This window comes from Monodon monoceros, unplaced genomic scaffold (genome assembly GCF_005190385.1).
Source record: "Monodon monoceros isolate NGI ecotype Baffin Bay Population unplaced genomic scaffold, NGI_Narwhal_1 Super_Scaffold_1, whole genome shotgun sequence".
In the NCBI taxonomy this organism is placed as follows: domain Eukaryota; kingdom Metazoa; phylum Chordata; class Mammalia; order Artiodactyla; family Monodontidae; genus Monodon; species Monodon monoceros.
The window spans coordinates 86844312-86856310 of NW_021703765.1; the positions used below are offsets into that span (position 1 = coordinate 86844312).

General features: G+C 53.6%; 1 protein-coding gene across 2 annotated transcripts in view; it reads right to left on the reverse strand.

Annotated features, from left to right (window-relative positions):
* Positions 1-345: 345 nt before the first annotated feature.
* CHFR (checkpoint with forkhead and ring finger domains) overlaps positions 346-11999 on the reverse strand; it is a 22385-nt gene continuing 10731 nt past the window's right edge. The window contains exons 9-17 of one of the 2 annotated variants that reach the window (XM_029223227.1): positions 10914-11231; positions 8296-8438; positions 7134-7250; positions 6502-6585; positions 5988-6058; positions 4958-5045; positions 3121-3228; positions 2617-2669; positions 346-1441 (exon numbers count right to left, since the gene is read on the reverse strand). In XM_029223227.1, the coding sequence (XP_029079060.1) occupies positions 1421-1441; positions 2617-2669; positions 3121-3228; positions 4958-5045; positions 5988-6058; positions 6502-6585; positions 7134-7250; positions 8296-8438; positions 10914-11231 (1003 nt within the window). In that variant the 3' untranslated portion in view covers positions 346-1420. Of the gene's footprint in view, positions 1442-2596; positions 2670-3120; positions 3229-4957; positions 5046-5987; positions 6059-6501; positions 6586-7133; positions 7251-8295; positions 8439-10913; positions 11232-11999 lie in introns of both variants that reach the window. The other variant, XM_029223224.1, reaches the window with a different exon arrangement.

The window sequence follows — 11999 nt, forward strand, 5'->3', positions numbered from 1 at the left end:
AGGGGTCAGGGTCAGAAGTGAAGGGGGTAATGAGTCAAGGTCCTAAGCGTGGAGGGCAGCTTCATGCCCACACGAGCCAGGCCGGGGCTTAGACACAAAGCCGTGCCTTCAACCTGGGACCAAGTCGGGGTTGGCGGATCCAGGGGAACCCGTGCCTTTTCCCAAATGCTCAGACCCGGGCCCTGACCCCAGGTCACACGCGCCTGCAGGGCCTGCGAGGCTAATCCAAGTAGAGCCCCCGGGTGGACTCTTTGTTAGTCAGCAGGTAACCAGTGACGCCTGCAGCCGGTCCCACCGTGACAGGAGGGAGCACATCACAACCAGCACACGAACGAACGTGCCGGGGAGAGAAACAGACACGGCTTGTTTATTAGAACGCAGGAAGGAGGCCTTCTTCCACGGAGCGCTGCTTCTCAGAGTCTGTATCAAGAGCAACACAAAGTTGAAAATCGTATTCCTGAGAAGAAGCAAAAAAGGTACAATTTTGCAAACAAACGTTAACGGGTGATTTCAACAACTGATAAAAAACTTTTTTTTTTTAAACAATAAAATTTCAAGTATTATTCCAGATGACACGGCAAACCCATAGCAGGCGGAAAGGGCAAGGACTTGTGGAAGCTCTCGGTGGGAAGAAGCTGCTACTGGCAGGCCGGGGCACCACCAGAGACGACCTGCACCCCAGGTCCCTGGGCCACCCCGGCCCCGGCCGCAGGGGAGGAGTGAAGAAGGCGGGACAGGTTGGCAGGGCTGCAGTTGTGCTGAGGAGCCTGGCGTGGCAGTGACCCAATCATGCCCTTGGAGCTGGGGTCCCTGGACGTCTGATGATTTTTCTTTTATAAACAGAAACATATGCTTATTCTTTCAAATATCATACTATCTCCCATTTTAGTCAACTTGTAAATTATAAGTTATATCATTTGTGCTACAGTTTGCGATATTTAAGCCTTATTAGGAGATGAGCACCAAACCTATGAAAGTGCACAGGTCAGCCACTGTGTGCGCCCCAGCTGGAAACTTTGTTCCCTTCCCTCAAACAGCACAGCATTTCTGACAAATTCCCCTTCTTCTCCCAGGGCACTTTTCTTGAAGAGAGACGTCTGCTTTGACCGTGGCTGTGCGAAAGGTACAGAGAGCAAACCTCGTGGTCGTCTTCAACAGGAGGGGACGGCCGACAGCTCCTGCTCTGGCCCAGGGCTCTGGGCGCCACTGGTAGGGGTTCTGGCCGAGAGGGTCTCACTCCACAAGAGAAAGGTCGCACCAGAGTGCCCGAAGCAGAGACCCCCGGCGTCCCCTGAGGGGCACTGTGAAATGCTCTTAAAGCGTCTGTATTCAGTATTTTCTGAGACACTGTCATTGACCGGCAATACTCCCAAGCCATTGTGCTGTCTCCCTGGATGTTTAGTTCTTGAACCTCGTCTGTTCACAGATGTGATTGAATTTCCTGCAGGGAGACAACGGTGAAATACACAAGAGGGCATCAGAGACACGTTCAACAAAGGAATTCTGAATTGCACCTGGGGGAGCTACAGGAGAAGCAACCCTGTGCTTGGGGGTTCGCAAGGGCTTGTCTCTCATACCATCAAAGAAACTAGCCCCAAACCCAGCCTCTTTTCTCCTTTTTTAAATTTTAAAATGTAAGTGGAACATTTAGGTAATTCCCAGAGACTCAAAGCATCCCCAAGGCACTGCGGGTGACCTGGCGGGGCTGACGCCACCTCCTCTCCAAGAAGACGACTGTATCTTTGCTGCCCTGACCCAAGTGTTTACTGAGAAAGGTTAGCCTGTTACTGCTGAAATCTCTTTTCTTAGAATAAAATGGTCTCTTCCACACAGTTAATGCTCGCATACAAAGCAAGCCTTTTATTCCGCCAAATCGCTCCCTCAGAGGCAGCCGCCTTTCCGGAGCCCTCATGATGACTCCTAAGCCAGGGGCGCTCTCTCAAGTACTTCCGCTTGAGCCTCAAGGGGCTGTTTGGGGTTACAGTTGCCCCACACAGCATCCATCCTCAGGACTCATTTATGTGATTGCTTCCCTTACGGTTTGAAAGCGTAGGCGAGCCTGCTCCCATGGGCCACCGTGCGTGGCAGCGTGCACGTCAACGTGAACAGCCTCTAAAGACCCCATGGGACACTCCCAGCGAGAGCCTGCGAGCCATCACGGCACCAAAGGTAGACCCAGGTGCACGGTGGCGTGGCTCGGGATGGGAGTTCTCAGTGACCTCAGCCACGGATTCGGAAAGTGCTAAACCTTGAACGTGCGGGCTGGGGATGGCCGCCTGTGCGCTGGACACATAGAGGTGGAACGGGAGGTGAACGTTTGTATGCCAATGTTTCATGAAATGAGATAACAGAAAAGCAGAGTGTCTAAGTGATAATTTTTTATTGATATATACTATGTGACTTTATAAAAGCATGACAACTAAATTAGTTTATAAGTAGAGAGCTGACTAGTTCACGCACATCCCTAAAAGCTGCGATATCAACTTGGCCAAAACGCTTAAAGAAGAGCACCTTCCTGTAGGGAAAGCGTGGGTTTGCCTCTCTGCAGGGGACTCCTTCAGCCCCGGCCCGGCCCCCGCCCCCGTGCCGCACTCACATTGCGTGGTGGGCCTTCACCTGAGTGCGGCAGTTGCGGCCCCAGTAGCAATCAGGACGGGACGTTACGGCCACTAGGGAGAGAAAAAAGTGAACACGTGTGACACACACACCACACTCACAGACTCAGCCTAGTGAATTTAAGCCAAGGCCAAAGAGACACTGCAGCTCAAACGCACAGCGCTTCGTCACACTTCACAGCTCGTTTCCTTGCACTGTTCTCCAGGAATGGAAAAAAAGGTTCAACTGAAAACCCAGGTTAGAAATGAGATGACTCCGGTTGCCCACAGGACGTTTTTTGGGCATCTTCTTTTAGCAACCTGCTTCAGAGACCCAGAGCCTGAGCAGGCACCAGGCAGGGACGGCCCTGAGACCCGCCCGTGTCCCTGGCTGACGCAGACGTCCGCTAAGAACACAGAGCAAAGGCCCACACAGGCTATCTAGCTATTGCAAAGAAGAGTAGGAGCCAATGCAAAGAGAACTGAGCAGTGGGCCAGGTGCGGGTAGGGGCAGGGGTCTCCTTACCCGGCAGCTCAGAAGCAGGGATGTTCTGCCGATACTGGTAGGTCAGCTCGCGGAAGCTCCGCAGGCCACAGCAGTAGCACAGCACGGTGTTCCCGGTGATTCTGTAATCTAGAAGGAACACAGCCTCTTACAAGCACGGCGGCAAAATAGACGCGGCCTTGCAAACTGCTGGGGGACCAGTGCATGATCCACAGACTGGCCAGAGACAAAGGGCTGGACGTTTGGAACACGAGAACAAAACCAACCTAGATACCAACTTACTTCCTTATGGCAAAATAATTCCACCTGGATTAAAAATTCAAATATTCAAAAAAATCTAGAAAAGTACTAAGAGGAATGAATGTTCTTCTCTTGAGCTATTTCCAACTACAACATGAAAACCGAACAGCACAGAGGAAAGGATTTGTAAATGTGACTGCCTACAGTTTAAATATCACAATGGAAACACGTACAACAAAAATGAAATACTAATGAAATAGCAGAGAACGTATTTTCAGCACAAATGACAATGTGTTGTACCCTTAATTAACAAAGATATCACACAAATCCATACCTCCCAAGTTCAAATAGCCTAACATAAATATGGACCAAGGACACAGACAAGCAAATGGCCCGTAAAACAAAAAGATCTTCAATTTCATTAATAATCAAATATGGCAGATAAAACAATGATACCTCACCATTTGCCTCTTTCATATTTACAAGGCCTCGAAGGCAAACACGCAGCTGATGGGCTCAGGGGATGCTGGCCCTCAGGCCCCAGGCACACCTCAACCGTGCCTCCAGCAGCCCTGTTTATTATCCTAAGGGTACAACTGTTAAACCTACAGGACTGCATGCTTGGCAGCTTCAGTATTGTTTCACACAGTGAAAAGCTGGAAACAACTGAGATATTCTTTGCTAACGAACTGGCTACACGAACGATGGTATCAGGATGCTAACTAACAATCACGGTATAGATCTTCAGTGACATAGGAAGGGTCCAAGATATACTGGTGAGTGAATAGCTTATTAAAAGCACATCTGATAGGATTTCATTCATACAAATTATACACACACATGGCTACGTGTACTTAGAAGGGTGATCGTGAAAGTATTATCACTGGGTATATTTTTAGGCGGTGGGATTTCTAATGATTTTCACTTTATCCTTCAGACTTCCTTGTACCACTTACATTTTCTTTGTGAACCACGTCATTCTTATAAAAATAGCCATTAAAAAGCATAAGGACTTAAGACACAACCACACAGAGCCGTCACAGCAGAGAAAACCCAAGACATTCACTAGAATGTGTCCAAAAACAGCTTAGAAGGGTTCCCAGCAAACCTCTCAAGTCTTTCATAATAATTCATGTCTTAGGAAAAAAAAAAATCACTTGCTGATTTTTCTGCACCCTCCCTTAGTGACAAAAATTCACACTTCACAATGCACTGGGTATCCCTGGGAGAGGGGGCGAGCCTTCACTGAGTCACCCACGCACTGAGGGACAGGCACCAAGGACCGCGAGGGTTTGGGAACAACCAGCCCCAGGATGTCAACGCTGACAAGCGGTAGGGCCAACACCTCTCCAGCTGTGCCCCTTCCCTCCCCTGTGCGAGAAAAGGTTCCAGAATATGTCATGTCGACTCAAACCCAACATAAAAAAAGAAACCCAAGAGTAGCAGGACCTTTGTGTGTGTCTGCCAGGGTGGGTGGAGGTCGCAGGTGTGAGCGAGGGAAAGCCGACAAGCAGTACTGCCAGCATGCGGCCTGGCGGATGTGGCTGGTTCACCAGAGGCAGAGCTGCCCTGGAAAGCACCACTGTCGGTGCAGGAGAGCAGGCACAACGAGGCTTACCAGACAGCAGGAACGCTCCCCTCTGTAGAGCCCCGAGGCTCTCAGTCAACATGTTTTTCCACGTCAAACCCCTGGTGGCCAGATAATTCTGTAACAGGGAAACAGGCAAGAGAAGAAACACAAGCTTGGAGAAAGAAACACTAAAATGGCAAAAAGGATTGACATTTCATAAAAGGCCCTGGAAGATGGGTAAAGCCAAGCACCTAAACGTGGTGGGCACTTGCAGAGGGCGAGCACTGCGTGCAGTTAGGGGGCCTGCTTCCAGGACCACAGCCCAGACGGCCCAGGTAGCCTCGCGGACCAGGAGGCCTGGGACAGACGTGGTATCACATCCACACACTACTGCACAAGATTTTTGTCCAAGGTGCTTCTTCTGAGTCTCAAAAGGCAGGCTAGCTTTACAACCTCGAGCGTAAGAGGTACCACACTCTCTCTGAAATTCTGCAAAGACATTCCTAGCACAGGAGCAGCGAGACACCTAACCTTGGCCGGAGTGGCCACAGTGCAGAACAGGCCCATGACCACATGACAAGGAAGCCAGGGTCTGGATCTGTGCTCTGCCCTCAAGACACGTGGAGCTGCTTGGCTCCTTCTGTGCAAACCTACAAGAAAGTGCCCTGTGGACATCTAGCCTGAGTACCGCCGTGCTGAGGTGCCTGCCATTCACCCTGCGGCCGATGCCGCACATGATCCAGGTGAAGGCAAGGCTCCTGGCAAGGGACTGATGTGCACGTTAAGCACTGAAGTTCTAAAAGCCGGCTGCCCCCTGCAATGTGGGAAGAGAGCGAGGGGCAGTCCTGGTTCCACCCGAGGGCCGGCCGCGCCCTGCCCCACTCCGCGCAGGCCGAGCAGGAGCTGGAACTGTGGGACACAATTCCTGTGGCTTCCTGTGTGGCGGGTGGGAAGGAACACCTATTTGGGGGGAATATAGGGATAAGCAGATACAGTGGCAGCACTAGTCAGAAGTGCAGAGTCATGAGGTCACTGGCGGGTCCTGGAAGGCCTCCCGCTGGCCTCGCCGCGCCTGTACCTTCAGGACGTCCGACTCGTAGTTGTTGTTGCTCAGCACCCCGTCCAGACACCGGTCGCCCAGGTTGAGTTCTGTCAGGACGGAGGGAAGCAGTGTTATCTGTTTCATACACACTTTACGAAAGCACCGTTCACCCAACAGTTAAGATAACCAAATTTCCTTCATTATGGAGTCTACAAAGAATAAAAAGTTCCATGACAAAATACAACTTCAAACAGAGAAAAAGTAAAAGGACTTCCATTCCACTCCCCCCAGAAACAGCCAGTCTGTGCAGCCCCTGGTCTGGGGTCGTGAAGTCCGGATACGATTTTTCAGTGGGGGTGGTCCTTGTGCATGACTCAGCATCCCCCTCACTGACGCTCGCAAACCTACGCAGACCACCAGGGAAAGGGGCCAACTCATGGTGACCAATGTGGCCTCTCCCTCCTCGGGCACACAGCCAGCCCAGCACTGGCCTCAAGTGCACGAGAGAACAGGGGAAGGTGGCGGCGATCGACGGCAGGGCCGGCATTACCGCAGAACGGGGCCAGGCAGCCGAGGCAGCCGGTCCGGGCGCAGCCCCAGTACAGGTGGCAGAAGGGCTGCAGGCAGATGGCACCTGCGGACACAGAGCACAAGCACCGGTCACGCCATCCAGCGAGGAGAAGGTTCAAGGGACTGGTAAATAAATGACAAGCTCGATTTTCATAGTGATCCAAAGACTGTAAATTAAAGCACCATATAGTTAATCCGTTAGACTTTAAAGTGACACCTTGGACCCGGGTTCAATCCCTAGTCAGGGATCTGAGGTCCAGAAAGCCACACAGTAAACAGAATAGAATGGAATAGAATAGAATAAAATGACACATTGGAGAACTACTGTGGGGACACACGTCAGATACAAGATCCAGAAAGAGAGCACCCCATGTGTGTAAACTTAGTGTATGACGGGGGCGGGGTTATCAACCGGTGGGAAAAGATAGATTATTCAACGTGGTCCCGCAGAGACACCTGACGACGCAGGTGGAAACAGAGCTGCGCCCCTACTTCACACCACACAGAGAAGTCCACGACACTCTTGAAACCTGAGCTGGAAGGACACACAGGAGCGGCTCCGAGGTGGGGAGGGGCGCCGGGGAGACGGCGCACACCCACACCCTCACTCACACTGCTGGGGGGCGATGCGGGGGTCCCGCTCGCGCTCCGCCCTCCGGTCGGGCATGGGCTGGAAGCAGCAGGTGCATATGGCGTGGCTTCCTTGCAGGGCACACACGTAGTCCTGGGCTGTGGAACAGATAGGACGCTCAGGCTGGTGCCGCCAGCACACGGGCAGCAAGAGCGGCTCAGACCGCACCTAGAGGGGCAGCTGTAAGGTATGCACAAGGACACAGACCTACAAGAAAACCCGGACAGAACTCAGGCCTATTTTCCTACAGCCAAGTGACGGTCTACCGCTCAAACTAAGAAGTTTAAATAGATTGAAAAATGATCGAAGTTATCTCCTGGTTCAGTAGTTGTAGCAAGATTTCAAAGATCACATGAAGGTTTTTTACCATTTCCCATAAAGGAAGGGCAGCCCAGAGAACAGTAAAGCGATTTCTCTAGTCCCTGCTGGCTGACCCTGGACCAGGAGCTGTGTCCACGTGGCCCGGCCCCCCGTCACTCACGCACCGCACGAGGCTCTGCCTGTGCACACTGCAGTACTGTCCCAGTGGGGCCTTCCACACGCTGCCCCAGCCATCCCTACCTGAGGGGCCTACAAGGAAGCCCCCAAGAGCCATGGCACAGCATCGTGGAAGATGGTTAAGAACGTGGCTCTGGGTCGCAATCCTTAGGTCAGTGGCCTCTTGACAGGCTCAGGCTGACGGTGGCAGAGAGGCCAGGCCCTACAACGCAGGACCACAAACCACAGTCCACGTGTCCACCTTCCCTTTCTTGATGGCACCTGGGGACCTGCCCACTGAAACGGGCATCGAACAGATAGCTCAGGGCGGCTCTGGTAACATCATGTCCTGTTGCTGGAAAGAGGCCAGTCCCTCACTGGAGGGGCCTGTGTGTGATGGTCCTTTTGGCTTTGGTGTGAGCACCACGGGGGATGCCGACTGCCCTGAGGTAGTGGGCTGAGCGGGGTGGGGGGTAAGTGTTAGAATCAGGACTGAATCCCCGGGTGTGTCCAGGAGGCGAGGCCCACAAATGAAGTTAATTATCTGGTTTCTTAGCTCCAAACAGGTTATGAGAAGCAACGAGCCATTCGAGCAGAGAGGAGCCAGCAGAAGTGCCACCCGCTTCCCGAATGGTTGGGACAGCACGGAAGGTGTGGCTGTCTCACCTGTCGTGATGCTGGCAGACGTCGATGGTGCATCCCCAGGGGCCTGCGGTGCCCCTGGCTCACTGCCGGGCCCTGGGCAGGGAAGGGGCCGCCCCGCCTGCCTGCGGTACTCGGGGCACTGTCTGCACACGATGTACGGCTGACTGCAAGGGAAGAAAACCCGGAGCTTGGAGGAAAGAGGAGACACCTGCTCTGGCCGTGTGTAAGGGTGGTGGCAACGACGGCCCAGCCCTGGTGACGGGACAAGACCCAGATCCCCGCTCACCGGCCTTGTCCTGCCTGCACCTCAGCTCTGCACCAGGTGCTGCACCCAGTGTGTGCAAAAGGGAAGGATGGCTCGGCGCACATCCTGCACAGCAGCAGTCGGCAGGCTCTCCTCCCCGCCACCTCCCAGCCCCCCTTCCCGCACGTTCCCAGAGCCCTCGGCCACTCCTGGGATACTGAGATGTCTTCTCCCTGCCCCTCGCCCCACTGAGCCATCCCTGGGGGCAAAGCCACCCTGTCCCCACACTGGGCAGGACGCGCTCTCACAGGTTTGATGCCCGCCCAGTGCACACCCTTCCTTTTGTTAAAATCTGAGCAGAACACGCCAGGGCTGGATGCCGCTGTCAGCAGGGGCTTTCACCCAGCTGTATGCACTTCAGCTGAGCTTTCAAATCTGCAGACGGTAAAACAGAATCTGCAGGAAAGGCATGCACGGACTCTCCCCTCATCTCAGTCAGAGGACGCCTGCCCAAGCCTGCCACCAATGGGAAGGATAGGCGAGACCTGACTAGAAAATGCAGAAACACTGAAGACATTCAGCCTCATATGTAAGAAAAACATATAAATGGGAATAAGATACCTGTTTGTCCCATTACTCTGAGTGTCGCAGGGATCACTGCTGTCCCTCTGCATACCCTGTGGGGCACCAACACCAGGACTCTCTGACAGGCATTTCATGACAGATGCCAGAAGTCCAGCAAGGCGTCCCCTCAGTGAGACTCCTGACCTGAGCATACTACTTCCATGTAGTTATCTCCAAGAAATGACTGGACATGTGCACTGAACTGTAAATGCAGGCCATGCACTGCAGCTTTGTTTGGAATTCAAAATATTACAAAGAATAAACGGTAAAAAGATAAGTATGTATGACTACACATATGTATGGCCAGATGAATACGTAATAAAATGTTCACACAAACCAAAAGTGATTTTTGGTTTTCTTTTTGCTTGACCATTATGTGCTAAGTTTGGGGGAAAGAAACAAAGATAATAAACTGAGGAGGGGGGGAGCGGTTTTGTCTTTTTAAATTTTATGGCCTCAACACAAAAATTCATACCCTGGACTTCCAAGTCAGGAAACATCAACATTCTACAGCAGAGGGCTTCCCTGGTGGCGCAGTGGTTAAGAATCCGCCTGCCAATGCAGGGGACATGGGTTCGAGCCCTGGTCTGGGAAGATCCCACATGCCATGGAGCAACTAAGCCCGTGCGCCACAACTACTGAGCCTGTGCTCTAGAGCCCGCAAGCCACAACTACTGAGCCTGCGTGCCACAACTACTGAAGCCTGCGCTCTAGAGCCTGCAAGCCACAACTACTGAGGCCATGTGCCACAACTACTGAGCCTGCGCTCTACAGCCCTCAAGCCACAACTACTGAGCCCGTGCGCCACAACTACTGAGCCTGTGCTCTAGAGCCTGTGAGCCACAACTACTGAACCCGTGGGCCTAGAGCCTGGGCTCCGCAACAAGAGAAGCCACCTCAATGAGATACCCGCATACTGCAACGAAGAGTAGCCCCAGCTCACCACAACTAGAGAATGCCTGGGTGCAGCAACGAAGACCCAACGCAGCCAAAAAATAAATAAAATAAATAAATTTATGAAAAAAACCCCAACATTCTACAGCAGATAAAATAAGGTCTCCTAGGGCTTCCCTGGTGGCGCAGTGGTTGAGAGTCCGCCCGCCGATGCAGGGGACACGGGTTCGTGCCCCGGTCCGGGAAGATCCCACATGCCGCGGAGTGGCTGGGCCCATGAGCCATGGCCGCTGAGCCTGCGCGTCCGGAGCCTGTGCTCCGCAATGGGAGAGGCCATAGCAGTGAGAGGCCTGCGTACCGGAAAAAAAAAAAAAAAAAAGTCTCCTAGGATTGCACCCTCTGCCAGGTGACTGTGGCTTTTCTACAATAACATCCTAACAGATGATACATACGGCAACTTACGGCGCAGGACGTATGATCACTAGACAAGCTACAGAGAGTGAGTGCGCTTCTGCAGAGTCTGTCTCAGCCTGTGAATCAAGGCACTTGATGATGACTCAGCAAACAAAAGGGTGTCACTTACTGTGGCGATCCTCTCACAGTAATTAAGCCAAAGCATTATGCTGTCCACCCTGAACTTACATAGTGCGGTATCTTAGTTATATCATAATAAACTAGAAAAAATATACAGATAAGCAACAAAATAATAAATATTCCACATATACAAAAAAAAGGGGCTGTCGCAGGAGGCAGGGCTGTGAGCAAGCCTCACCACAGTCACCTGGGCCACAGCGTCCCACCTCAGCAGCGGCCCAGACCAGCAGGTCCTGGGGAGCGGTCAGACCCGCCCCGCCCGCCCTGCCCCCACGAGGCTCACCTGACATCCGAGGACTCGCTGTCCACGTCCGACAGCTCCAGCAGGTCCTCGGAGCTCCCCTCCTCGTCGGAGAAGGCCCTCCTGACCTTGGGCTGCAGCATGTCCTGCGTGATCCTGTTCCTGGCGGCCATGCTGCGCATGTCCTCCTCGCTGCGCCTCTTGTCTGGGTGCTGCAGCAGATACGCCTCCACCAGGTTGTTGAGGATGTGGTTTTTACAGATCCGCTCCACTGGACAGCGGCAGGTGGGGCACAGGGCAGAGCGCTCCATCCAGCCCGAGTAGCAGGCAGCGCAGAAGGTGTGCATACAGGGCTGCAAGCTGAGGGCACAGGACGGGCACTGGGTGTGAGAAGCAGGGACCCAGGGTCATGCTGCCTCTTTCCCCGAAGGAGGACGTGGCCCTGTTCAGACTGAGGTTCGGGTAAAAACAGAAGAATGGGCCAACTGCCCCCCGCCTCCCACCACCCGATCTTTTGACTCCGCAGGGCCTCAGGCCTGTGCTCTGGGGCGCTCCACCCACGCCGTGGTGGGGCCTGCGGCTGGCAGGGCTGCACCTCGGCTCACGCAGGGGCACGCCGCCTGCGAAGCAGTCCCTGCGCAAAAACACGGCGTTCGGCTGCAACTGCTTCATCTGTGCGCTTGCCAGCTACAAGAGACCGGGGCCACGCGGCAATCTGTGCTCCAGGAGGGCCAGGGACCACTGGGGGCCAGGGCCACCAGGAACGGGAAGAGCGGAGACACTGGGTGTGGGTGGCAAAGACCCGCATTTAAGCCAAACTGCAGACAAATTCTTAAGTTCCCACAGAGAAGCAAGGAGAGATCTTTGTTCTGGCACCTTCGCTCCACCTTAACTACCGTGTTGCCTTAACCACGAGATGCTGGCCACTCGGTACAGCTCCCCTGCTCTAGCTGAGGTGGACCTGGCGCCACTGAGGTCAGAGCCACTGCACGCGTCTCGCGGGCTCCTGTGCAGTGTCAGTCACCGGGCCCGGCTTTCAGCTCGTCAGCCGCACAAGGAGAACGGCTACAGTAACGTCAGCGGGCCTGACGCAGAGGCCAGCCCCGTCTGCGGCCCCGCAGGCCCTGC